This window comes from Epinephelus moara, chromosome 16, assembly GCF_006386435.1.
Source record: "Epinephelus moara isolate mb chromosome 16, YSFRI_EMoa_1.0, whole genome shotgun sequence".
Taxonomy (NCBI): Eukaryota; Metazoa; Chordata; class Actinopteri; order Perciformes; family Serranidae; genus Epinephelus; species Epinephelus moara.
The window spans coordinates 28,671,511-28,697,002 of NC_065521.1; the positions used below are offsets into that span (position 1 = coordinate 28,671,511).

Below are 25,492 nucleotides of genomic sequence, written 5' to 3' on the forward strand. Positions count from 1 at the left end.
ACATGAGCTTTCAGAATTGTGTGCATAGTTTCATTTTATATTTTACATATCACATTGTACTTATCATGACAAATGACCTTGATATTTGCTACCACACTGCACAACACCAAAGCATTTCTTTATGTAAAAACAGTTCTCAACAGCTAACTTATTAAGGCCAGCAGTGAGATGAACACTAGTCATCAACTTATTTTACCAAACCAGAAAACCTACCTTTAAATTTATCCACCTATGTCCTCGTTCTTCGACTTGTAGGTACTCACAAGTTTCATCCACTTCCCATCAATCACAGTTCAGTTCTTTGTAGCGTCTAGAGGTCGTAGCTGCATTTGTCATTTCTGATGTTGATATGACGAGCACTGGCTATATCAGGATAGTCACGCGAATATTGTTATTGTATATCCAGCTGATTAAGACAGACTTGCACAGTGACAGGGTTTAAACAACGCCAGCCTTTTGTGTCTTCGCCACACCTATCAGTTTGGTCACTGCCATCATATTAAAATTCTTTTGTGATTCATTACACAACAAAAACACTTCAGAGCACTGACTAATAAAACTGAAACAATACCTGCCCATAAACACAGCAGAGGTAGCCCTACATTGAAATGTATGGACACAGATTGTGCTAATGATTAAAGGTGCTGTATGTGAATCGGACTTGGAGCACTCAAAGGAGCAAACTTCACAGAAGAAAAAGAGACTCAGGATAAGTATAGGAAAATGCTCTTGCGTAAGGCCCAGTGAGCCCAAGCATAAAGCCACAGCTACACAGGGATGGCTTTAAAAACACGCTGATGAAATCATTAAGCACCTGGCAGAACAAGAATTAGACACACCTATTTATGACCCAAAACAGTACCAGGAAAAACCACTCCCAGTTTTGTCTTAATTTTATTTGGTTATCTTCCTGCTGATGAAGCTTATTAGAATTTTTGAGAGAGTGCACAGGAGAGAAAAGGTGAGCATGAAAATGAAAACTTTAAAGAATCCAGAACTTTTTGTTTTGGCCTTATTGCATTGTGGGTACATACTGTTATATCCCCGGTCTAGGGGAACCCAGACATAACATGATGTGTGACTCCCCACTCTTCCCACTCCCAAGAAAGGCCAAGGTTTAAAAACCCTCTGACTCCAAGTGGGCCAATCCGGTGTCAGCAACCTTCATGTGCCAGCCCAATCAGCATTCACCACCTGCCTCGCAACAACATATCAAGCTTCAACACATGCACACACTCTGACAGGAGGAGAGAGAGAACACCTTAAAGGTCACACAGATCAACACAAGGAAAATACTCAAAAAATAATGACCTGGGTCATAACAATACTAATAAGTACAGATAAAACTGATAGCAACAGCCAGTTAGTTCCCTCACAGTATATTAAATGCACTGCTGCAGTAACAGAGAGCAGGTGCCAGTCCTGCTCAATTTCTCCTCCACTGTGTTTACCTGGCACTGCACATAGGGCCAACCAGTCACACAAGAGTCACAAGCTGCAGTGTTTACAGAGCAACATGCCAACACACTTAATGAATGATACATTTAAAACTCGTTTATCCATCTCATGATGAGTAAAACTGAAACTTAACTTTACTTTGTCACCCATTTATCAGTAAAGAGTGTTGAACTTTACTAGAAACAGTTTCAAAGTAGCTGTCCTATGCTGCTGAACTGTAACTGTCCGCAGTGATAAGATGCTGCAGACTCCTCAATGACCCCCAAAATAATACATCTTTACCTTTTTTCATCACTTTTTTTATCTTCTAATTTACCACAATGTTATCTTGTGTGCGCAGGATAAAAGTCCATCTTTTAGGACGCCTGGGCATGAGGATGTTGCTTTGGTGGAGTCTAATCTCACCAAGTACATGTTTTGAGCTACTGGTTCTTTCATTTAGTGTTCCCATTCTGCATTACTTTATACTTTCACTTCACTTCATTGATCTGACTGCTGTAGTTACTGCTTCATGTGGAGATTTTACATACAAAACACATGGTTAGTTTAAAGAAAGGTGATACACTGTTATAGATTCAACCACCCAACAATCTATAAAGTGGTTAAAATTTGCTCCACCTCAACTACAACATTAAAATGCTGCGTACACATTAAAGGTAGGGTCTGAAGGATTTTCCAGTTGCTGTTTGTAAACACACATTCAAATTTGGCCCCTCCTATCAGGCTCAACTCTCCTGGGTGTACGGAGCCCAGAGGTACGGAAGAAGGCTTCACAGAAGAGGTTCAGGCAAGGCTCGCGCTGGTGCACGCTCGGACACGCTTGGGCACGGCACCTGTGCTCTCTCATTGGCTGGGGAAATCTCCACCCAGAAGCGGTCCGAGCTCACAAAAACATCAAAATACAGTTAAAGGGCAGGAGCTCTGCAAACAGAGTCACCACCACACATGAGTAGAAGCCCATAGGTGATGATTAAGCAGGATTTCATTTGTATATGTCTATATTTTGTTTTGTTTGAAAATCCTCCAGATCCTACCTTTAATGTAGACATGTTTATACATGTTTGTGTTTATTAATACTCGTCAAAAAGATAAAACAGAAGGACTTGAATGGGGTTGTGACAAAAAAATAAGACTGTACTGATGAACTGGAAAGTGTTTTACATTAAGTATAATAGGTGTGAGATGTAATATTTCTGATGTAAAGATAGTGTGATGGAGTATAGCCAGAAGAAGACGAGTGAAACTTAAACTAGAGAGCTTTCCCTTTGATATCGCTCGTAAAATTACATCATCACTGTTTGGTCATGTTGGGTCAGATTTATTCCCCTAATTCGTCTGGTATTTAATTCACTAGATGTGTCCAAACAGACATTCCCATCAAGGTATGTATTCGTTTTTTTATGCCTCCACACCAGTGTTAGCCGTGGCCGGAGGCATTATGTTTACGAGTTGTCCTTCTGTCTCTCTGTAGCTACACCCCATTCTCATGAACACAGTATCTTCACAACGCCCTGAGGGAATTGCCTTAAATTTGGCACAAACGTCCACTGGGACTAAACGATGAACTGATTAGAATTTGGTGGTCAAAGGTGCCTGTGACCTTACAAAATATCAGCAGTATAATGATAGAGTATATTGTGACTTTGACTAATAAAACGTTAACTTGACTTAAACAGAGGGTCAGTTGGAACAGGTTCACCGCAGTATAAAGTATGAGCATAAGTCCATTTATTCAAGTTTAAATACACTTTTGAGGTACTTGTACTTTACTTGAGTATTGCCAATTTACTTCGGCTAATACTTCACTGCATTTTGAAAGCAGAATTTGTCGGCGACCTTTTTCTCAACCACATTTATTTTGGCAGCTTGTCTTCGCAGAGTCAAATTATTAGTACAAAATATAATAAATTAATATTTTTATGTATTTTTATTGATGAAGTTACCCAGCAGTGCAGCACTAAATCCCTGTCAACAAGTGAGAAACCCTGGAGCTATGTTTGATTCGAACCTTAGTTTTGAACCACATATTAGAGGTACAACCAAAACCAGACTTAATCATCTTAAGAACATTGCCAGAGTACAACTGCTTCTCTCTCTCAGGCCAACACAGACAGAGACACTGATGCATGCTTTTATTACCTGCAGAATTGATTACTGTAACACTCTACTGTCTGGTCTTCCTAAGAAAAACATTGCTCAGTTACAGTTCTTACAAAACTCGGCTGCACGTGCGTTGACGAGGGCCACAAGAGAGCACGCATTACACCAATTTTAAAGTCCCTGTATCGGCTTCCTGCGAGCTTCAGAATTGATTTTAACATCCTTGTTTTGGTTCATAAAGCTCTTAATGGTCTTAGTCCTACTTACTTATTATATTTGCTTTTATCATATGAACCCTCTAGCACCCTCAGGTCCTCTCAGAGTGGCCTTTTAATCATCCCCAAAGTTGGAACAACAACCATAATGAGGCATCATTTCATATGGTCCACGATGAACCTTCTGCCTGATGACCTGAGGGCCGCAAAGAGTGTTGATGTTTTCACAAGCAAACTCAAGTCCTACCTTTACCTTACCTGGCTTTTAATGGAACTTTATGTCTTTTTTTTGGATTTATTATTATTATGAATACTGCAAAATGTTCAGGTATAAATGTTATAATGTATAAATGTGTTAATGCAGGTCTCTCCCTGACTTCCTGTGTTTAAAATCACCTATCCATTCTTTAATTGCAATATGCGGATAGGAAGAAACCATTTCAAAACGCACTTGAGGTCGTATGTCGTCCTCACTGGACGTAATCCGGAGTTAAGGCGTCAACACTGTGGCCTCATTCGCTCTACTATATTTGGCTCCACCCTCCGCGTGCCAGCAGAGGAGGTGCAAGCTGCGTCAAGTTATCTGTAAGTAGCAAACAAGATACCGGAAGCAAGTTTTACTTTTCAGAATAATATCTTAGTAATATTTTCACATATTCAATAAAGTTTAAACTACAATCAACAACTTAGATCGAAATCACAAAATTACTTTTCTTTGTTTCTCTACAGTGGTGAAGCAAGTAAAACACTGTGAATATCCACTAATAGGCGATCATCTTGTTACAACGAAATGTTTTGCTGGGGAATCTTTGGTCCTGGTATTCATGTGGATGCCACTTGACACAGCACCCACCCAAGCACCGCTGCGGACCAAGTAAACCCACATGAGAGGGGCGCTCTCTGATGGCAATGGCTCGCCAGCAGGACAATGTGCCACACTGCAAAAACAGCTCAGGGCGTTGACCTGGCCTCCAGATTCCCCATATCCCAACCTGATCAAGCATCCATGGGGCATGCCAGTACCCCACTTCACAAGGGACAGATCTCAAAGGACCTGCAGTCAATGCCCCGGTGCCGAACACCACAGGACACCCTCCAGTGGTCCTGTGTCCACGCCTTGACATGTCAAGAGCCAAGTCATTGTGGATAAGGGTTACCTCTGAGGTACCGCTGTGTCTACGGATGCTTAATCAGATTGGGGTCTGGGGAATTTGGAGGCCAGGTTTTGACCTTGAGCTCTGTGTCATGTTCCTCGGGCCATCCCTGAGCAGTTTTTGCAGTGTGGCATGGTACATTGTCATTGCTGGGCGGGGGCACTGCTATGAGGTGCTGTACTTGATCTGTAAAGGTAAATAGGAATACTTCCACATTGTTATTTTGGACTTACAAAATTAAGTTGTATCATTACGTGTAGTAATTATTCCACTGTCATGTGAACACTTTAACTATTATTTTATTTATATATAAGCCCCTTAGACTAAGAATTATTATAGTTCCTACCTATCACTGTTTTCTGCAGAGAGCATGCAAACAGTAACAGTGAAGTTGGGTGGTGTAGGCTACAGCACCTTCATGTTGGTGTTGAAGATTATGACTGTTTGCTTGCTTGTTATTTATGTGTGTGTGTGTGTGTGTGTGTGTGTGTGTGTGTGTGTGTGTGTGTGTGTGTTTGGGGGACTTATGGGACTTTTTTTGGCTTAGAGGAGGGGCATACAATCTTAAATGGTTGTATTTTGGTTTGTGTTTTACTTTACTGCACATTTGAAGGAAAACATGCCTTTCAAACTCACTTTGAACGGCATGTCTCCTTAAAAATTGGCCAAAACAAACTTTAAAAAATTATTTGTAGCTTCAGGGAAGTCACGATTAATAAATAAATAAATAAAATAAAAAAATAAATAAAGAACACTCCCTTATCTACTAGAGGGACTGTAGCCCGCTTATTACCCACTGACCAGAAGAATTGCACGACCAAGAAAAAAATCATTACTGTATGTAGCTCATGGACTTTTATTTTGAAAAAAATACCGGAAACATCTCTCTTCCGGTTTAGCTTGACGCACCCGGCGTAGAAACAAAACCCGGGTATTTTTCACCGCCTCAGAGTCTCTTGTGCAGAGCAAACCGGTCAGCTGTTACAGTCGACGTGGGTAACATTACCGGCTGTAATTTTGCCGTCTACTTCTCTGACTTACCCAAATTACTGCCCTTTTCTCAGTAAGACATGGAGAACCGAAAACGACCGTTAGAGGCAGTTGTGACCCCTAATGACAGCTACCAAACGCCGGAGAAGAAAGTGTCAGTGGTCCGGCTGCTGGACTCGGACTACGTGCAATGGGAAGTGGCGGAAACGTGTCACTACCTGCGAACAGAGGGTCTCGGAGAATGGGAAGATGCATTTAGAGGTTAGCTTAGTGGTTTGCTAGCTTACATTGACAGTTCTCATTGTGGGTCTAAATGCAGTTAAGTCACCTGAGAGCTGCTTATTGCGCCGCTAGCCTGCTGTTCCTGTTTGTGTGTTGTGACATTTAAGCTAACATCAGTGATGTCCGCTCTGTTGTCCAGCTCAAAAAATCACAGGTGTCGGGCTGCGGTATCTCAGTGATGCTGACCTGGAGAAGATTGGCGTACAGTAAGTGTGTCCTCGTGGGTGTGTGGAAATTAAGGGCATTGTGGGTAGGAAAAAGTGTGGTCAAAGCCACTCACATTGGTGTCACAATAGGGCAGGACCACATGGCAGTTCTAACTGGGTTTGCTGTAATGTTTGACACCTCACTCCTCTGTCTCTTTCACCCCCTTTCCCCATCCTCCATTTGTCCAGATACCTTGGTGACCGTCTAAAGATCCTACACAGCCTCAGGAAGCTGTGGCAGATAGAAGCAGAGCCGAATAAGGTAAAAGCTGTAACTCAAAGCTGCACTTTCAAGGCTAAAGTGATAAGGGAGGCATAATAAAGGAGGGGAACTTGTAGGATAAACAGCAAGGAAGTGTGAGAGGACACAAGGGTTAGTGCACGAAACACAGAATATTTTCCTTTCTTTTCATTTTCTGACCACTATTTTGTTCCCCACCTACACCTTGAATAAATAAATAGGTTACAACATAAATGAAAAGGTTAACAGGAAAGGCTAGACTAGGGGCCTCATTTATAACCATTGAGTACGCACAAAAAAGGGCTTGAAATGTGCGTACGCCACTTTCTAAGCATAAATCGGGGTTTATAAAGAAAAACTTGACTTGGATATGTATGTGAATTTAGGGAAACTCAATTTGGAGACAGGGGAAATTGGCAACACAGATGGTGAGGTGGTGAATTGAAGCCAGATTGTGGAGATTAGATGTGAGAGGAATCATACTTAAACGATCTCTCACACATTTAAGTTACACCTTTCGTATAGATCCACTTCATAAACATTCAAATGCAGCAGCGTTGTTTGTGCCAAGTGAGCCAGAACACCTTTTGATTGCAAAATATATGTCACCTTAAATCTCAGCTCAGATCCCGCTCAGTATTTTATTAGCCCCGTCTCACCATCACATTCCCCACTACTGGAGCACAGAGGAGGGTCGGTGCCAGATTGTGTGCTGCTGACACTTGTGGTCAGCTGTGGAGCGCATCATGTGCCGCTGGGTGATGTAAGACAGTGGCGCGTGACAGGATTCAGGAAATACTGGTTTTCCTTTACCCGATAGTAAGTGTGAATAAACCGAGTCATTCTCACCTCAACCACATTAATCGTTATAACTGATGACATTAATGTCGTCGGCTGTAAAAATCCAAGAAAACATCAGCAGAACACTGTGTCAACAGTTTAAGTAATCTCCCCTGTGCCTATATCACCCAGCACCGTCTTAGTTTTCAGATAGTGTGTAAAACGGTGCAGTGTGCTTTCAGGTGCACAGAGCGCACTGGAGACACTGCGACACTTCTCACCCGCCACATCTTAACCTGCACATAATAAAAGTAGTGTAGCCTAAATTAGAAAAGACGTCAGGGTTGATTTCTTTTTTTTTTTTTTTTTGGCATTCATCTTTAGATCTGACTTTTTTATGTGAAGTAGTGTCCTGTTTGATGAACTGACTGCATTAAAAGCAGCAGAACATGTTCCCACTCGCTGCCTTTACTGTAGTTTGTGACCCCACTGCCCACCAAACAATAAGCTCTGTGCTTTCTTACTTCCAGCTCTCCCACAAGCAGCTCGATTTCTGCGTCAGGAAAATTAGCTCTCTAGGTTTACCTCTCGGCCGTTGCCATGATTTACTGTAAAGAACCACTGATTGGCTGGCTCATGCCTATGCATCAATCAGGATTAATGAGGTGCTTTGCACTGACCATCTATGGTTGAATGTGGGCACTTAGAGGGCGGGATATGAGGCTGGTCCATGTGCAGACAATTCCAGGTTGATTTGGGATTTATAAAAGAAAATTGCACACTGGCAGATGTACGCAAGGTTTTATAATTCAGAATATGTTTCAGCATATTTACATTTCCTCATTTGTAAGTATGCAAACATTTAGTGTGGATCCTCCAATCAGTTTTATAAAAGAGGCCCCGATTCCTTGATCCCTTTTTTTGCAGAGCTTTCAGAGATGACTTTGAATGATGACATTTGACATTTTTACCAGCCTTCAATCTGCTCATTCTTTTTTAAATCACTGGTAAAGTCACACTTTTATCGTGTAAGCTACGCCTCTATTAGTTCACTCTACTCCTTACTGTTTTACTCACTATATCACGCAGTCGTTTCTATCTTGTTTTAAAGTGGAGATGAGACACTGAACAGTGTGATTGTGGTTTGTTTGATTTTTATCTCAGGCAAGATATGACACTGCAACCCAACTTTACGTCCACCGAGATTTGCTAGAAAACTAGATTGTCGTTCGCATTTTTTCGCCAGCAGGGCGCTGATATTTTTCTGCAAGCTAGTTGGTGACCTCACGAGCATCATCCTCACCTAGAAGCCACCTTGTATCCACCTACAAGCCAAGTCAAGTGTGGGCGTTTTCTGCGTCACAGAGCAGCGATAAAATAAAAAAATGGTGTGACAGAACTGTCAGTGTGAGCGCCACCTGAACTTGTCTTGTTTCCCTGTGTGTGTCAGGTTAGATAGCTGGTGATGGCAGTTCGGTTTTGGGTTCATGAACCCATCTTCCTCTGGGTGTATGTAATAGACTATTATCCCTGACACGGGGACACCAACAAGATCTTGCTGGCTGTCTGATAAAAAAAAATAGAAAACGAAGCGTTCCCTCCTCAGGGCAGACTCAACTTATAACATTAGGCTGGTTGATTATGATAGCTTACCACCAAACAGAGAACAAACAGCCGTTAAAGGACAAAACATGCAAAACATGCAAAACAGCACCAGCAAGTTTACCAAGCCTAGCTCAACAAGTCCTACTGGGGAACAAGCAGACAGTTGCTTATTCTTTCATCTCCTCTTTATGCCAACCATGTCTATCTAGTCTGGACTGGTTATACGTTTAAATTATGAGTGGTAAAACAAGTTTCTTTGCTGTTTGTTGTCCTTTCCTCTGCCAGGTGTTTAACGATCCCATACATGGGCATGTGGAGCTGCACCCTCTTCTCATCAAAATCATTGACACACCTCAGTTCCAGAGACTACGAAACCTCAAGCAGCTTGGAGGGACCTACTTTGTTTTTCCTGGAGCATCCCACAACCGCTTTGAACACTGCATTGGGTAGGTCCTCAGTTAAAAACAGTGTGTAGTGATTAGGGTTTATAACGAGGCATCATGAACCAGCATTGTTCTGCTGTTAAATACGTATATAAAGCTGTAAAGCCACAGTATGAACAGTGGTTAGAAAAGCTTCAAAACCAGCCACAACTCAGCCCTGAGCAGAGTGACCGTCTGCTACTCACCAGTCAACGGACTGCAGTGTTCACAGCTCTACCTTTTTAGTACCAGATCTGTGTGCTAGGTACCCCAACAGAGGGGGGGGGGCAAAAATGGGGACGGTACAGAATGGTTCCATTGGTACCATCCAGGGCTGTACCCAACTAAAAATTATGCTCGTCAAATCAGATTTAGCTGTTCAGTATTAATATCTCTTTATAGTTATTTATTGTCATGTTTTGTTGAATGTTCACTGTATATCTGGGTTTTGTTGTGCTGATACAGGGTGGGTTACTTGGCAGGGCGTCTTGTACAAGCTCTGAATCAGAGGCAGCCAGAACTCCTTATCTCACGCAGAGACATCCTTTGTGTGCAGATCGCTGGTCTCTGCCATGACCTGGGTGAGTGATACACACTTTTTCACTATTACATGTAATAGGTTTTAAATGGTAATTGCTTGGTGTGTTCAAGACCAAAAATGAAAGTGTAACTATCCACAAAGTGTCACATAAAAGCCAGTGTTGATCTAATGGTCAGGGGTATGACCTGGGTGAGTGGTACTCAGGTCCTCAGATGTTTAAGGTGTTATCCTCTTAGGCACTGGGTGTGGGCATGAGTGAGAATAAAAGTCAAATTAAAAAATGAAATGAAATTGAGGACATGCAGCTTCCCACACACCAAAATCGATAACTTTGTTTTGATTTCCCCCCGTAATCCCCCTCGTCCCCGTCACTTTTCAGGACATGGGCCATTTTCCCACATGTTTGATGGACAGTTCATCCCCAAAGCACGTCCAGGAATTGGGTGGAAGGTAAGAGAACGCTGTGTGTGTGTGTGTTGTCCTTAGCCATATGCAGCGAGTGTCAAACAACACAGCCAAAATATGAAATACGTTTATGGAGTTATAAATTGCATCGACAGATTATCTTTCTCTCAGTTGGAAAATGCAGGCAGTCTGGGACATTTCTCTTCTCGTCTTCTGATTGCTGAATTTCCTCAGACTGAACAAAATACTTGTGTTGTTGGCCTGTAGTTTGCAGAGGTTTCAAACCGGTGTTATGAGTCATCTGGAAATTATTCGGCAGTCAAAGAGATGCAAAAGAGCACCCTTTCTTACATAACTGAAACATACTAGGCCGGACAAATCCGTGCCAACTGATCTGACACAAACAATTACTGCTTAAAAGGGCGTCTCAGTTCAGTTTCTTCAGCCACACATCTCAAACGGACTATCCCAGTGTTCTCAAAATAAGATAGCAACTGCTGTAGTTAAGATATTTTCACAAAGACAGATATACTGTTTGTATGGAAAAAATGGGAACACCCTGAAAAGTCAGAGGGACAGATAATAATTACTGTCTGGAAAACGGCTGGCTTTTTTTGAAAAGTAACAGGAAAAGGCCTTGAGGGCTCTATTAGACAGCCGCTGTGGAGACTGTTAAAGCCTGGGTGCTTTTATCTAAGACATAATGTAGTGACGCTGGATCTGTGAACAGTCTGTCTTTTTGAACAATTCTTAGAAAAAAAACAAGTGACATCAATTCTCAAGTGTGAGAGAATCTAAAATCATGCTTCTGAATGGTGCATGTGCAGTTGTGCATGATAAGGATGGGCATTTTGAGTAACTTCTACATTTGAGTCCTCACAAAAAATATTATAGAACACTTGAGTACTTATGAAAAAGGTCTAATATAAGAATAGGAACATAAGTTGGCCAACAACAGAAACCAAGTGCAATTTGAAAAGTATTTATGAAACAACCAGACTTCAGTTCACCTGTTAAATCATAAATTAAAAACCTGTGAAAAATCAACAAACTCCTGTTAGACACAGCACTAAAGGACTCTCTGGAGTAGGGCTGCAAGGATTAGTCGACTAATCGATGACTAATCGACTATTAAAATAATTGATGACTATTTTAGTAGTCGACTAATCGGTTTGAGTCATTTTTCATAGAAAAGTACTATAAAATTACCCCAAAATACTCTTATTGCAGCTTCTTACGTTCAAATATTGGCAGCTTTACACACTCTCCCATGACGGTGAACTAAAACCCTTTGGCGTGAGTACGAAACAAGACATTAGATGACATAATTTTGGGGTTTGGGAGAGACACACCGACATTTTTCAACATTTAAACACATTTTTCGATAAAATGATTAGTCGACTAATCAGCCACTAACATCCACCACCGAGCAGTTTAACAGTCCCAACAAGCTCACACTGACAATGACTCTGTTTTTAAACCTGTCAACTGTTAGGTAACGTTAGCTTTGTGATGCTAATAGTGTGTGCAAGTGGACTCTCTCTGACTGTTCCCCCGCGCAGAGCTCACACTAACACAGCAGTAGTCTCATAATAAGATTTTTCCCATTTTAAATAGTTAGAAAAATGGAAGAGTCATGTTCACATGTGGGAGGTTGGGCAGCGATTACTCTATACGTTGAACAAATATGTCCAAATGAATACTCGAGAGCCAGGTTAGGTTCCGAGAGCTGTTCCTTGGCCTGCACCCCTAAGTCAAATTACAAGTTATTCATGAGCACACACACCCTGAGCTGACAAAGGAGTTGTTCACGAACACACACCCACTGAGCGAGTCACTCATCAGCACACACTCAGCTGTAGGTACCAAAAAAAAACAAACACCAGCCATTCATGAGTCAGTATGCTTGTGGTGAGTGAACAACACAAACTGGCTGGGGGGTTACTTGCAGCCTGCTCTTCTCATCACTAATATAATAGCCTTTTTTAGATAGGAGTTGTGCAAGTTTGCAGGAAAGCCCAATCAGTCTTTTTTCAGCATTGGCAGTATAAAAACAAAATGCCGCGTACCTACTTTTGTTCATACAGAATGCGCCTTTTTCGGGGCAGTGGGGGGGGTGAGCAAGTAGCAAAACGTGTAGCTCAGCATGTGACGTAAACAGTGACATGGGAGGAAAGCCGCGGCTGGTCAGTCCTTCAGCGATTCTCTCGTAAGTCGGCCCGTTCTTCACCGTCCCCGTCATCTGACGGTTAATGGCCTCTTTGTTTGCGAGGACAAGGAGGGTGAGCAATTCCTTGTCTCCTCAGTTGCTCATCTTTACAGTGTCTGTCAGGTTTGCGTTTCCCTCTTGCTGATAGCTGCTCGCTAATTCCTGCTATCAGCTGTTTCCTATTTATCCACTGCCAGTGAGTTGCACATGCAGTGTCATCAACAGCTCCTCCCACAAGTCCCGTTGCGGAAGGGCGCCTCGGTCTGTTTAAACTAAAAGGGTTGTGCCAATATGACTACCCTCTGAGGCGGAAAATTGGGCACCTCGGATCACCTCTCCAATCTACGCTCGTAGCTTGTCGGCAAAACAGCCTAACATTCGCGGAAAATCTGGCAGTGTAAAAGGGGCTATTGTTGCCCACTGCAACTTTAAAGAGTCCAATAGATTTTAGGATGTTCGTATGCTGGAATGACACAAATCAGACACAAATCCTCTCATCACATAACTCTCAAATAGGTGATGTAGTCTTTAAGATACACACATAATTCCTTCCTTGGCTTTATCTATAAGGACACAGATTGCCCTCTTTTTATTCTTCCTTTAAATTGGTCAGTGATTTGTAGTGATGATATTTCCTGCTTTACCAGAAGTTGTGAAGTCACAGCAATAAACAGCACCTTGCTTACAGAGGCTTTTAATGTCATTTGACTTGTAAATGTGAAAGTTAAGTGCTAACATAGTGATTGCTTTGTTCAGAATGAGCTGTATCACTGATAAGAACTACAAGGTACACGTCGTTATGTAAGTTATGACCACAGACCTGCCGTCAGGAAAACGTGAGATAAGACAATCGTATTGGTGTGCTGTCACAGTTTAGCTGAGATAAGCTTTTTCTATTTGAGTATTGAGTCATTGTGCTTTCATTTTCAAATTGTGACCATGCACATTTCCATAATAATATGTGTCTGTGTACTCTGCAGCATGAGAAAGCCTCTCTAGACATGTTTGACTACCTGGTAAATGACAATGGCCTGAAGCCGGTGATGCAGCAGCACGGCCTGGTGCTACCGGAGGACCTGGACTTTATAAAGGAACAGATTGCTGGACCACTGGATCCCAGTGGAGCTCAAGGCAAGAAGGTAGCTGTCAGTTCTGCTTATGTAAAATAAGTCTGTGTGGCTACAACAGCTCATGTCCGATTTGTTTGATTAATAATAATGTGTATGTACATATTTTCACACCTACTAACTTGTTTTTAGCTGTGTCTCTGTTTGTATGTGTTTGTATCTTCCTGTTGTTCTAAGCACTGTGTAAAAACATTGAGAGCCAGAGTGAAAATTCCTCGTATGCTTGCAAATACTTGGACAATAAAGCTGATTCTGATTTTGCTGTTGGGTGTCATCTCTGCAGTGGCCATATAAAGGTCGTCCAGAGGACAAGTCCTTCCTTTATGAAATCGTGGCCAACAAAAGAAATGGCATTGATGTAGACAAGTGGGACTACTTTGCCAGGTGGGACTTATTGATGTGTTAGTTCATGAATTAATAATATCCCAAATCATACATAGAATATTCATATTTTTCTCTTTAGTTTAACTGACTGTGTTGTCACACATTTCTTCACTGTCTCCTCTCAGGGACTGCTACCACCTGGGCATCCAGAACAACTTTGACTACCGCCGCTTCCTAAAGTTTGCCAGGGTGTGTGAGGTGGACGGACAGAAGCACATCTGCACGAGAGACAAGGTGCTGACTTTGTTATATCTGCTTTTTGAAGAGCTTATAAAGCAGCAGTGTGTTGAGATGATTCAGGGCCCCCCCCCCCCCCCAGAAAACTTTTTAGGCCAGGTTGCAAGTGTCTTTTGATGGGGCCGGCAGGGGCCTGCAGCCAAGTTTACTTTTAGGGGTGTACACTCAACACAAAATTCACGGTTTGGTATGTACCTTAGTTTTGGTGTCATGATTTAGTACATTTTTTTTTTTTGGATTTTTACAGCAGAGAAAACAAAAGAAAAAGGCACAAACTAATATTTTTTGCATTGATTTTGAAAATTTTAAACATCCAGCAGTCACCCATTGGCCATAATTCTTACTGTAACAGTTAAGGCACTCAAGTACTGGCATATTGTCAGTAAGAAAAACAAAACAAAACACAAATGTCAGTAATGCTCCATCACAAGACTCTTACCTGTTAATTCCTGATCTACAGCTTGCAGTTGCCCTTAATACAGGGCAGGCACCATGGATTGACTAAAATCCACTTGTAAAGGCACACTGTAGCAGGGCTCAAGCACTTTGACCACATGCTTGGATTTGGTATTCTCTTTGAATGAGTATAGTCGCATGTATGCAGCAACAAATACTCCATAGTGTCAGTTATTACTGGGGCCGCCCCCTAATAGTCAACCAAACATTAGTCGACCAGAAAGGTCATTAGTTGTCAGGATTTCGTTCGTCACATTGTCGCAGAAAAAAAAATAAAATCAAACAAACGTGAAACTCTATTAGCAGCTGCGCCTTGTCAAAATAAATCAAAACCTACATGACTGGGATATGTGAGAATTCTTTTTTTTTTTTTTTTTTTTTTTTTTAAAAGATTATTTTTTGGGCTTTTTACCTTTTTTAATGAACAGGCCAGAGTGAAATGGGGTGAGAGAGAGAGAGAGAGTGGGGTTGACATGCAGCAAAGGGTAGCAAGCCAGAGTCGAACCAGCGACCGCTGCAGCGAGGCATCACCTCTGTACATGGGGTGCCAGCACTATCCACTACGCTACCGACCCCCCATGTGAGAATTAAATTTGAAAGGACAGACACAGGAAGTGGCCACGCTTAGCAGTCAGACAGGAGTCACGTAATAAACCAATCACAGCCGACAGATATCTTTCCCCTTCTTCCCTAAATATTCAGTCTGATAAATACAGAAAAGTTGATCATGTTAGTGCAGGGCTACCCAGAGCTTTACATCTGTCCCACAGATGATAGGCCTACACACTTATAAACAGCACCTGGAAGAAGATCAGCTCTGCACTCAGGATTTCAGGTAAATAGGCTATGCATAGCAACCTCAGCCGCAACCTGCCGCCATGCTCCTGAAAGCTGGCTAGAAAAGGCACAAGTGTAGCGCCCAGCGCCAGACCTCACGTTTTGAGGCAGTTAAAGACACGGCACGTGTACGGCCCCTAATTTCCAGGGCTGGTACCTGCGGTTATTCCACAGGCTAGTTAATAACATGTCGGGCAGGAAATCCAAAGTGTGGGATCATTTTGAGAAGGTGAAGGACGAACCCAAGGTGATATGTAAACTCATCTTCATTGGTCGACTACAAACATGACGTATCATCTGAAACATGGAAGTAGCTACATGCCCATTAGCCCACAGCGTCATTAACAGGCGGCTCGCTCAGTGTGTGACGTGCACTTGTAGATAAAATATAGGCCTATATTAATGAAGGTTCATTAGTACGGTTTTGTATTTCTCTGTAATGTAGCACAGTGTTAACAATGTTACTGATACTATTCTTTCTCACACCTTGAACTCAAACCATTGTGTTGCCCCGCCCAAAATATATCATTTAATAATTAAATTAATATCGTAAACAGGCGGGCGACTAGTCGACTAATGGCGCTAAATGACGACTATTGGTTGACTAGGAAAATTCTTATTGGGGGGCAGCCCTAGTTATTACTTTGGCACAGAAATTTCATTGGGAAGCAGCTTGAATGCTCTGGGAAGAAGGACTGGCCTTCCTCTCCAGTTGTTGTCTTGTTCTGCTAATTAACACATTTGGGTGATGCTGTCCCAAATGAAATGTTAGTAGCCATCCTGAGAGCTCCGCCTCAGAACATAATGAGCACTCAGAGGGGTTCAGTCTCTGTGACAACAGAATCACGGACAGCATCACAGAATTGACATTATCCCTAAATGAGGTGTCAGCAAAGAGTAAAGAAACATCAGTTACTGACAGTTAGGGTAGCTAGCTAAGGTTTCCAGTAATGTGAGCATGAGGGCAAAGAACAATGGGCCTCATTCCCCAATATCTTGTTTTATATGTCTATAGAAATATATCTTAAGAAAGGCCCTAATAAAGGTCTACATCAGATTCATGATGTGTTCGTAAACCACAGAATTGTTCGTACTTGTGTTCCACTAATGATGAATCCCACTGTCCTCATAAATTTAGAGTGCCAACCTGGTACTAGCAAGGTGTACTTAATAAAGTGGCCAGTGAGTGTATATTGTATTTTATATTTGTTACATTTGCTTTTTCTTTTATGTTATTTTAGTCCTCATAGATTGCACTCTTTGTATTTGCACTCCTGCAATTTAGTAATGCAACTACTGCACAGCAATTTCCCTCAGGAAAAATAAAGTCCTTTCTAGGGAATATGGTGATACGGTGAAACGGCGGTATTTTCTGAGATGGCTATAGTACAGTGAAAATCGTATACCTTTGCAACTTAAGTCCTAACTTATGTTATGTATATTATCTTATCTGAAATGCACATAATTCCTTTAACAGGAGGTGGGCAACCTGTACGACATGTTCCACACAAGGAACTGTCTCCACAGAAGAGCCTACCAGCACAAAGTGGGCAACATCATAGAGACTATGTAAGTAGCTAATCGCTCTGATGTAGCTTGATGTCTTTGCTTCATGGTTGAGTTTTTGAAAAATGATGATGTCTGGTATGATCATCCAGGATCACAGAGGCCTTTTTAAAAGCAGACAAGTACATCCAGATTGAAGGCTCAGGAGGGAAGATGTTCACTCTCTCCACAGCCATAGATGACATGGAGGCCTACACCAAGCTGACAGGTCTGTAGATGCCACTGTGTTCAAACACCAAATTGATGAGCAAACAGATAAATCATGTTATATAACAACACATTTTTTCATGTTGTGCTAAGGTATGCTATAGGGGTGTGACGGTCCATCGGTCTGGATGTATACATTAATTAAATGATCCATAATTATCGATGCAAAATGAAAACTTAGGATTCTGTGTTACCATCAAACCGCAGCAGGCAGATGGAAGCAGCCAAGAGAAAGACGGGACAGGATAGCGTTATTTACTCTGGAATAAATCAACAGCATGGAAATATTTTAGATTTTAGGAGAAAATACAGGTCATGATGTTAAATGATCTTGCTATTCGTTCATGCTTTATGGCTGTTAGGAGAAGCTTGCCTTCAGGGCATTAAGCCAGATAGACCTGAGGTTTTAGGAAAAAGATGATGGTTTGGGATGAAATGTAAACAGTTCCTCCAGCAAAGGCTTTCTGGCAGAAACCCTGAAGGCTAACTTACCCCATGTGCTGTTTTATGTGTGGCAGCAGAGTCAATTTAAATTCAACTTTACTGCACTTGTTTGTTTGTTTTTTTTATCTTTAATGGGACAAAGCAAAAGTAAAAGGAGTGGCGGCTTGGCAGACCCCTGAATCGCATCGAATTGAAACCGTATTATGGCAGACTTTGTAATAAACATAGATATCATATCATCATATTGTACCATGATAAAACTAGTGATTTACACCCCTAGTAAACTGTGATTGTCAGCTACTGTTAAAGCAGCCAGCAAAAGTGAATGTAAAAGTCAACCCGACCTTTGTCCCCTTTGCATTTTCCCTCATTATGTTAGAGTTTTTACAGCGCTGTGTCCACGATTGTCTTAGCCTCCTCTTGGATACATGCTGCTTATGGTCCGGCATCTGTCAGCTACCTTTTTATAAAGTCCCAAACTCACCTGCACACTGTGCCCAGGAACATCCTGAACATAGCAAAATAAGAAAATACAGGCAGAGGGCAGAGTCTCTGCAGATAAATACACCACCACACCTCTAGTGGGTCATAAGTGATGATAGAGAGGGATTACTTCTAAATCCCTGCTTCAAACCCAGTTAGATTAAAATGACACGAATGTGTGTGTTTTGTACTTACACGCACTTTTATTGCACTTTAATCTTTTACCTCTTCACTTCCTGTTTTTGTGACATTTGTCTGTATTGAATACATTGAGGCGATTTATCACATTCATGTTTTATGACCCCTCAGTCGACTGACAGTCTTCAAGTCGAGCAGTTTCTGTGTTTTGTTTCGTTTGCTTTCTTTGTCAGTCAGAGTGCAGTGTGCTTCTGGGGATGTTTCGGTCCCCAGATTTAGCTGCAGAGTCAGCGCTCTTAGCTTTCACGCTGTACTTCTGTACAGGCAGCTGCAGACACAGAGGCAGCTGCCCATAGGAGGGGAGGCTTTGCGGGGAGGCCTGACAGGTTCAGAGATGACATTATCTTCTGCCTTCTGCATAGAATTGGTGAATTTACAGCTCACAGCAACTTAATAAAATACAGTTAATGGCTTTTGTTCGATATCTCGTGTCGGCAAAAAATGTTGCGCATTTCTGATCTTTCGATAGCGCAGTTAGCGTGTTTACTACATTACGTGACTGCCACTGTCGCACTGAACATTCAGCCTAACCCTGCTCAAACTCTGTATGGAAAAAGGGAACGAACAGCCGAACATTCGTATTTAACAGCTAATACCGATTGACATTATTCTGAGTAATTTAATTGTAATTTTTCGATTGACTTTGGTCTCTTTAGTTTGCTTCATCTGATGTGTCCCCTACTAATTTTCGGTTTGTCTTGTAGATCATGTGTTTGAACAAATACTCTACTCCTCCTCCCCGAAGCTGGCTGAATCAAGGCAGATTCTACGCAACATCATCTGTCGACGCCTCTACAAGTGTCTGGGCCAAACCCAGGCAAAGAAACCTGTGAAAGTAACCCGGGTGTGTGTTTGTGTCTTTGTATGGCTGTGTTGGAACACACAACTGCTTATCACAGCATCCATCGTCAGCAAATCATAATCATAGCCGTAACTATGAAGTATCTTTTGAATTGTTCAACTATTGCAAGAATTTACATCTGTCTTTGAGTATGAGGCTAAGTAACTCATATTGTATTCATTGAGTAGTTGGAAATATTTTTTGTTGGAGCTAGTTGTCGTTTTGTGCAGTTTGTTTTCGGTGTGTATGATTGTTAGCTAGTTTTGCAGTGTATTCTCTGATGCTTTTGAGTTGTCGTGTAGGACTTAAGCTAACAATCTTATTATCAATTGATCTATCATATCTATGATCTGTCTTTTTGTTAATTACTTAATTGTCAAGTCTAAAACAGTATCAGAATTAGGGTTGGGTACCGAAACTCGGTACTTTTTGTACTTGGTACCGATTCACGTCGGTACTACCGAGTACCGATTCACTTAAAATGAATCGGTGCCAAATTTCGGTACCTGAGGTGGAGGCGGAGCGAGAGCGCATGACTCGCACCTCAGTCTCAGCAACAATGGCGACAAAAAAAATGTGCAGACAAAAGTTAACGTGCAGCACTGTTCCTAAATGTTCTCAATAAAATGTTGAAACTGAGAAGTTTAGACTTTAAAGAGTACTGAAATAAGGTACCGTTTGGTACCAGTACCGAATTCCAGATACCGGTACCGGTGCCGTATCAGTTCAATTATGAACAGTACCCAACCCTAATCAGAATATGGTGAAAAATGCACTTCACCAGAGCCTGAGGTGATGTCTTTATATTGCTTGTTTTGTCTGATCATAACGCAGTGATATTTAAGTCACTGTGATATAAATATAAAATGGAGAGAAGCATCACATCCTCACTTTTAAGAAGCTGGAACCAGCAAATGTTTGGTATTTCTGCTTGATAATTTATTTTAAGGATAAACTGAAAATTGCTCACAATTTCTTTCGACCGTCAAATTGACTCACAATTTCTGACCCCTTGTTGATGCTTTGATGAAGCTAATGAGCTTCCTGATAAACGGAATGAAACTTGTTTGTGTCATTAGATTTTGGAAAATAGATTGGAAAGATTAGATTTGAGCGAAGAAATTGTTCATTTTGTGGTTAAATATATTTTGTATTTTCTTCTATATTGCTATGATACCACTATGATAAAAATCCAAGGGTCATATCTCATGTATTGTCCTTGTTGAAATGCTCTTGCTCTTTCTCCGTTCATAAGGAGATGATTCAAAGCTGGGAGGCACATCTGGCTCAATCCATCCCTCAGAGCAGCTCCCAGGATGTCAATCTGCAGCCAGAGGACTTTGTCGTTCAAGTGAGTTTTTAATGTAATTACTTTTAATCTAATACAGTCAATTTTGGTAGCAGCACAACATCTCTCCCTACTCCTTCTCTCTTGCCTTGCGCATGCAAATAGGAGTGAGTTACTGTGGTTACAGGAATCGGCGTTACTGGGTTATTTTGTCGAAAGACTGTCGTAGTATATAATATATAATAAGCCTCTGTGAAGCTTGACAAAAACGTAATATGTATGAATGTGCAATAGTCTTTGTAAGATAACAGCTCGTCAAAATAAATTTGTGGATGGATGGATGGATTATAAGCTAATGCCTTAACCTTTGTGGCTTAATGAACTCGATGATCTAAAAACTCGTTCTCTTTTAGGTCATTTTTATGGACTATGGGATGGGGGAAGAGAACCCCATCAACAATGTGCGTTTCTATTGCAAGGATGATCTGACCACAGCCATCCAGATTCGCAAGAACCAGGTCAGAACTGAAGAAAAGACCACGGACTTCAAATCTTGAATCTGTCTTTGCATGCTGTTGCGTTATGGACGTTTTCCTCTTAATGAGTCGAAGCTGTCTGTCTCAAATGGCATGCCTCAGAGTAAACTATGTGGTGCTCTCATTTTTGTCAGGTGTCTAAACTTCTCCCAGAGCAGTTTGCAGAGCAGCTCATCAGAGTTTACTGCAAGAAGACCGATGACAGGAGTCTGGAGGCAGCCAAGAAGCACTTTGTCCTTTGGTGCATAAAGAAAGACTTCTCAAAACCTCAGGTAATATTTCAGGTATATTTGTTGAACATGACATAGATACTTTGCCTCTACCTCAAACTGTAGGGACTTTTTTACGATGGACAAATAAATGTAATAGTAAATGAGTAGCACTTTTGAGCTAAGTAATGAGCAAGTCCCGGAGTTGTTTCTGTCTTGTGTCAGATGCACTCAAAGATGCACATACAGGGCAAGCGCACACTGGTGATATGACACATGTCTACAAACTATAGACGGGGCATGCGCCGATTTAAACAATGGTTTTTAAAACACTGGAAGTTTTTTTGTGGTAGGAAAGCACGTTTTGTTGGGCCCATAGACTGTATAAAGATCATTCGTAGCTACACTGGATCTGACTCATAGGCCACATCCACATTTACACGTTTTCATTTTAAAAAAGCATTTTAAAACAATCTCCGTACACACAAGCATTTCAGAATTTATCTCCATCCGTACTGACACACCTCAAAACGGGAATCACACGACCATTCAGATACAATGGCGTGCATGTGCCAATATAAACAGGAAGCAGATCGTCTTCTCTGCGGGCAGTGGCTTAGTTACAGGAAACGATCCAGCTGCCTCTCTGTCAGCCTTGCTAGATATAGGCTCTTGCAAGTCTTGGTGGTGCTTTTTGTGGTTGGCTTTTGGCGGCGGTGGCACGAGGTTGCGAGTCACTCATCGGGATAAGGAAAACCAGTCTGTTAACTCTCCTTCTGCTGAATTCTGCTAGCTTTCCGTTTGCTAGCCAGGTCGATGTTTTCAAATGTAAACATCAGTAAACATACAGTAAAGATAGAAAGGAATGAGCACAAGCTAAACTAGCATCCTACTAGCCGTTGTACAGGCGTTGGAAAATAAACTGGGCGACCTCCATGACGCATCGGTTTCTATCAAGATATCAGGAACTGTAATATCCTTTGATTCACCGAAACTTGAATTGGCTGTTTCTCAGACCATTCAGCATGTTAAATAAGTGGTGGAGCCTGTCAGTTACTCTGATTGGTCAGCTCAGTGCTTAAGGAGAGAAGCAGAAGTAAGGAAAGCAACTAAAGTTAAGGGGGTGTGAGATCGAAACAAATTTATTATATTAGGTAGGATTCTTTTTTTAGTCATCAAGCTCTTTAGCAGGAACAGTTCATGATTGTTTAATGTTTGCTGGCACACTTTAAATATCATCAGGTTGTGTTTTTAATGTGCTTTGCCTTTTTTAATGACAAACTACCGCCCCCTGCTGGTATGGAGAGTTATCTCCTCTCACGCAGGCGCAGACTGTAGCCTTTGGGTGTGTTCAAGCACAACTTCTTGGCGACGTGAGGCGATGCAACAGTCGGCTGTCATCACCGCTACTTCTATGATGTCTTTGATGATTCCTCCTCCGGTCCACATACATTGTTGAACTGGGAGGGAAGAATTATGTCACAGATCCCCAGTGCAGGGCCCTGCATCAGTCACAGTGACTTTGTTTTTGGTGTTTACACTTGACGCTGCCCTTGTTAACTCTGATATCTATGGGGTTTTATTCACACACAGGACGGAGACATAATAGCACCCGAGCTGACACCTCTGAAAGCCAGCTGGGCAAACAACAACGAGGGCGAGGATGGCAAAGCTGGCAGCTCCAGGAGAGTAAACTGTGTAAATGGACATGAGAAAGCCAAAGTTCAGCTTTCATTCCACTAAGAAAGAGGAAGAAAGCAAACACCCCCCTGTTACACATTTGGTAGATGAGACAGTGTTGAGTGAAAATACATGTATGTTTCTACGAGGCGAGTGTGTTGGTGAGCACAGCAAAAATGAAACAGACAAATTCTGTTTAAAGAATTTTTAAAAAAGGATTCATGGTGGCATATTCAGGGCCTGTACTCAGGGTGTTTACACAGATCCCCCCTCAGTACCCTACACATCTTTTGTTTTCATTTGATCATTTTAATCAGGATTTTATTTCGGACTCCATTTGAAGCTTTAAGCTGATTATTGTTTTTTTACTGTTTGCTATCCATTAGCGCTGCTATCATGTGTTTGTATCAAAAACAATAAATCAGGGTCAGAATATTTTATTCTGAACATGCAGTGTATTCAGGGTGGTGTGTTTTTACAGCTGATGTGTTTCAGGGCATTTCTTTTGTTGTTTTCAGATAAAATTTTTCCCCATAACTTTCAGGCTTTTATATCAAATATGCAGTCAAATATTTCTGGGAGTGGTTTCTGACATTTAAAGTGAGCATTTGTTTTTACCTGACCTTACTTTTGACCTGACTTTGAATGTATTTATTTTTCAGAGGTGTTTTCTGGTTGAGTGAGTTGTGTAGTGCTTTATTTATTCTCCTGACAGTACAGTAAGTAGCTCAGCTTGCCCTTCACAGAACCTACAGATCTGTGCAACATTTTAAATGTAATTGTGGATACCATTTAAAATGTTTTCCAACTTGCCTGCCTCATAGCTGGCTCTTTTATTTTGCCAGTTGTGTACAAAAGAAGTATATTTTTGAAAGAATGCAGCAAACAGAAAATAACTAACGGGTTTGAGAAGATTCTGTCAAAAGTATATCTATATAAAGGGGTTGAAAATAAAAACTCTTTCTCTCAGTTGTGTCCTCATGTAAGTACACTTGTTGAACACTAGAGGGCAGTTTAGAGACCAGATGAATGTACCAAAAAAAATGTTTTTTTATATATATAAAATCCTACAGCTTCGCAATCAACAAATAACATCAGTCCAAAAATGTTGAGTCTGAATTTGATAATGCAACAGTAAAATATTCAAATGTTAAATGTGTACTTTTGCAGGATTGTGAAAGTAAAAGTCAACCTTGATTCACTCTCATATTTGCATGTTTTTTGATGCAGTGTCACTTGGATGCCGCTGGTTATGGTCTGGCACCTGGCTTTACCTTTTTCCCAAGCCCCGTCCTCACCTGAGCGCTGCAGAGGTACACTCCCATAAACATCCCAAGCCCAGAAAATAAGAAAGTACAGACAGAGGGCAGAATCTTTGCATACAGATACACAATAATACACTTCTAGCTGGCTGTGAATGATGATTAAGAGGGATTACTTCTGTTCTAGTATATCTTTAGAGATAGGTTCACACAAGTCTCCCAAAAAACAACGTACGAGCACTGAAACAGTTTTTCTTGCTGTATGTATAATGTGCCACCTGCCTATCCATCCGTCCGTATGTCCACACTTCGGAGGACTGAGCAGGAGGAATAATTACTGCCAGGAAAAAAACATGTTCATGTTCACGGAATTAAAAGAAAGAATTTTAAAAATAGCAGATACACAGTTTCATTTTAGGTCGAGCTCTGACGTCATCCAGTAGGCATTTGTAACAAGACCTGAGAGATTGTAAATTATATAATGATTGAGTATCAGATTGTTTTACATCATCAGGATCAACATCAGCCAATGATTTCGGTATAGAATAGCTGTTTGATGGAGTTGGATGGTTTAAGGTGTGATACTCATAAAGGGGAAAGAAGTCAGTGTAATTTCTGATATATTTTAATGCGCACGGATTTACTTTTTTACTTTTAAGGGACTGGCACTGCCTTTTATTAGCCTGGTCAGACGCTGGTGCTTGCAATTCTCAGAAGTATGTCCAATTTTCTTTTTAATAATCATAAAAAGCCATAAAACACAAACAGTATGATAGCCTTATTCAAATGCACAAAAAAAACTATAAGTTTGTACTGCCCATATTTTGCAGAAGAAAAACTTGTCCAATGCAAACAGTAGGTTTTACAATAATAAGGCCTTGCAGCACATCGGTCAGGGCGTGGGCAAGATGTAGGTCTCTAATATGGGTTCCTCATGTTACAAATACCAGAGGTGGGACCAAGTCATTGTTCTGCAAGTCATTAAGTACACTGCTCAAAAATATTAAGGGAACACTTGATCGTTACAGTACAACAACATGTCAGTTAAACTAAAGGGATATCAATCCATCCAAGTGACTGTGAACCAGTTTCACCTGCTTTGGTGCAAATGAAAGTGGCAACAGGTACA

At 41.3% G+C, this 25,492-nt stretch overlaps 2 protein-coding genes across 2 annotated transcripts in view; one reads left to right on the forward strand and one right to left on the reverse strand.

Moving 5' to 3' along the window:
* LOC126402336 (deoxynucleoside triphosphate triphosphohydrolase SAMHD1-like) overlaps positions 1–5,575 on the reverse strand; it is an 18,167-nt gene extending 12,592 nt beyond the window's left edge. The window contains exon 1 of the mRNA XM_050064236.1: positions 5,564–5,575. Coding sequence (XP_049920193.1) covers positions 5,564–5,575 — 12 coding nt within the window. The remainder of the gene's footprint in view (positions 1–5,563) is intronic.
* A 287-nt stretch (positions 5,576–5,862) lies between these two features.
* Positions 5,863–24,496, forward strand: samhd1 (SAM domain and HD domain 1). The gene is made up of 16 exons (XM_050064944.1): positions 5,863–6,178; positions 6,339–6,405; positions 6,595–6,667; positions 9,317–9,477; positions 9,919–10,034; positions 10,374–10,444; positions 13,589–13,747; positions 14,019–14,119; positions 14,245–14,353; positions 17,127–17,218; positions 17,308–17,423; positions 19,252–19,391; positions 20,644–20,739; positions 21,090–21,194; positions 21,347–21,484; positions 23,015–24,496. The coding sequence occupies exons 1-16, from the start codon at positions 5,998–6,000 to the stop codon at positions 23,162–23,164; spliced, it is 1,875 nt and encodes a 624-aa protein (XP_049920901.1). The 5' UTR covers positions 5,863–5,997; the 3' UTR covers positions 23,165–24,496.
* Positions 24,497–25,492: the final 996 nt, after the last annotated feature.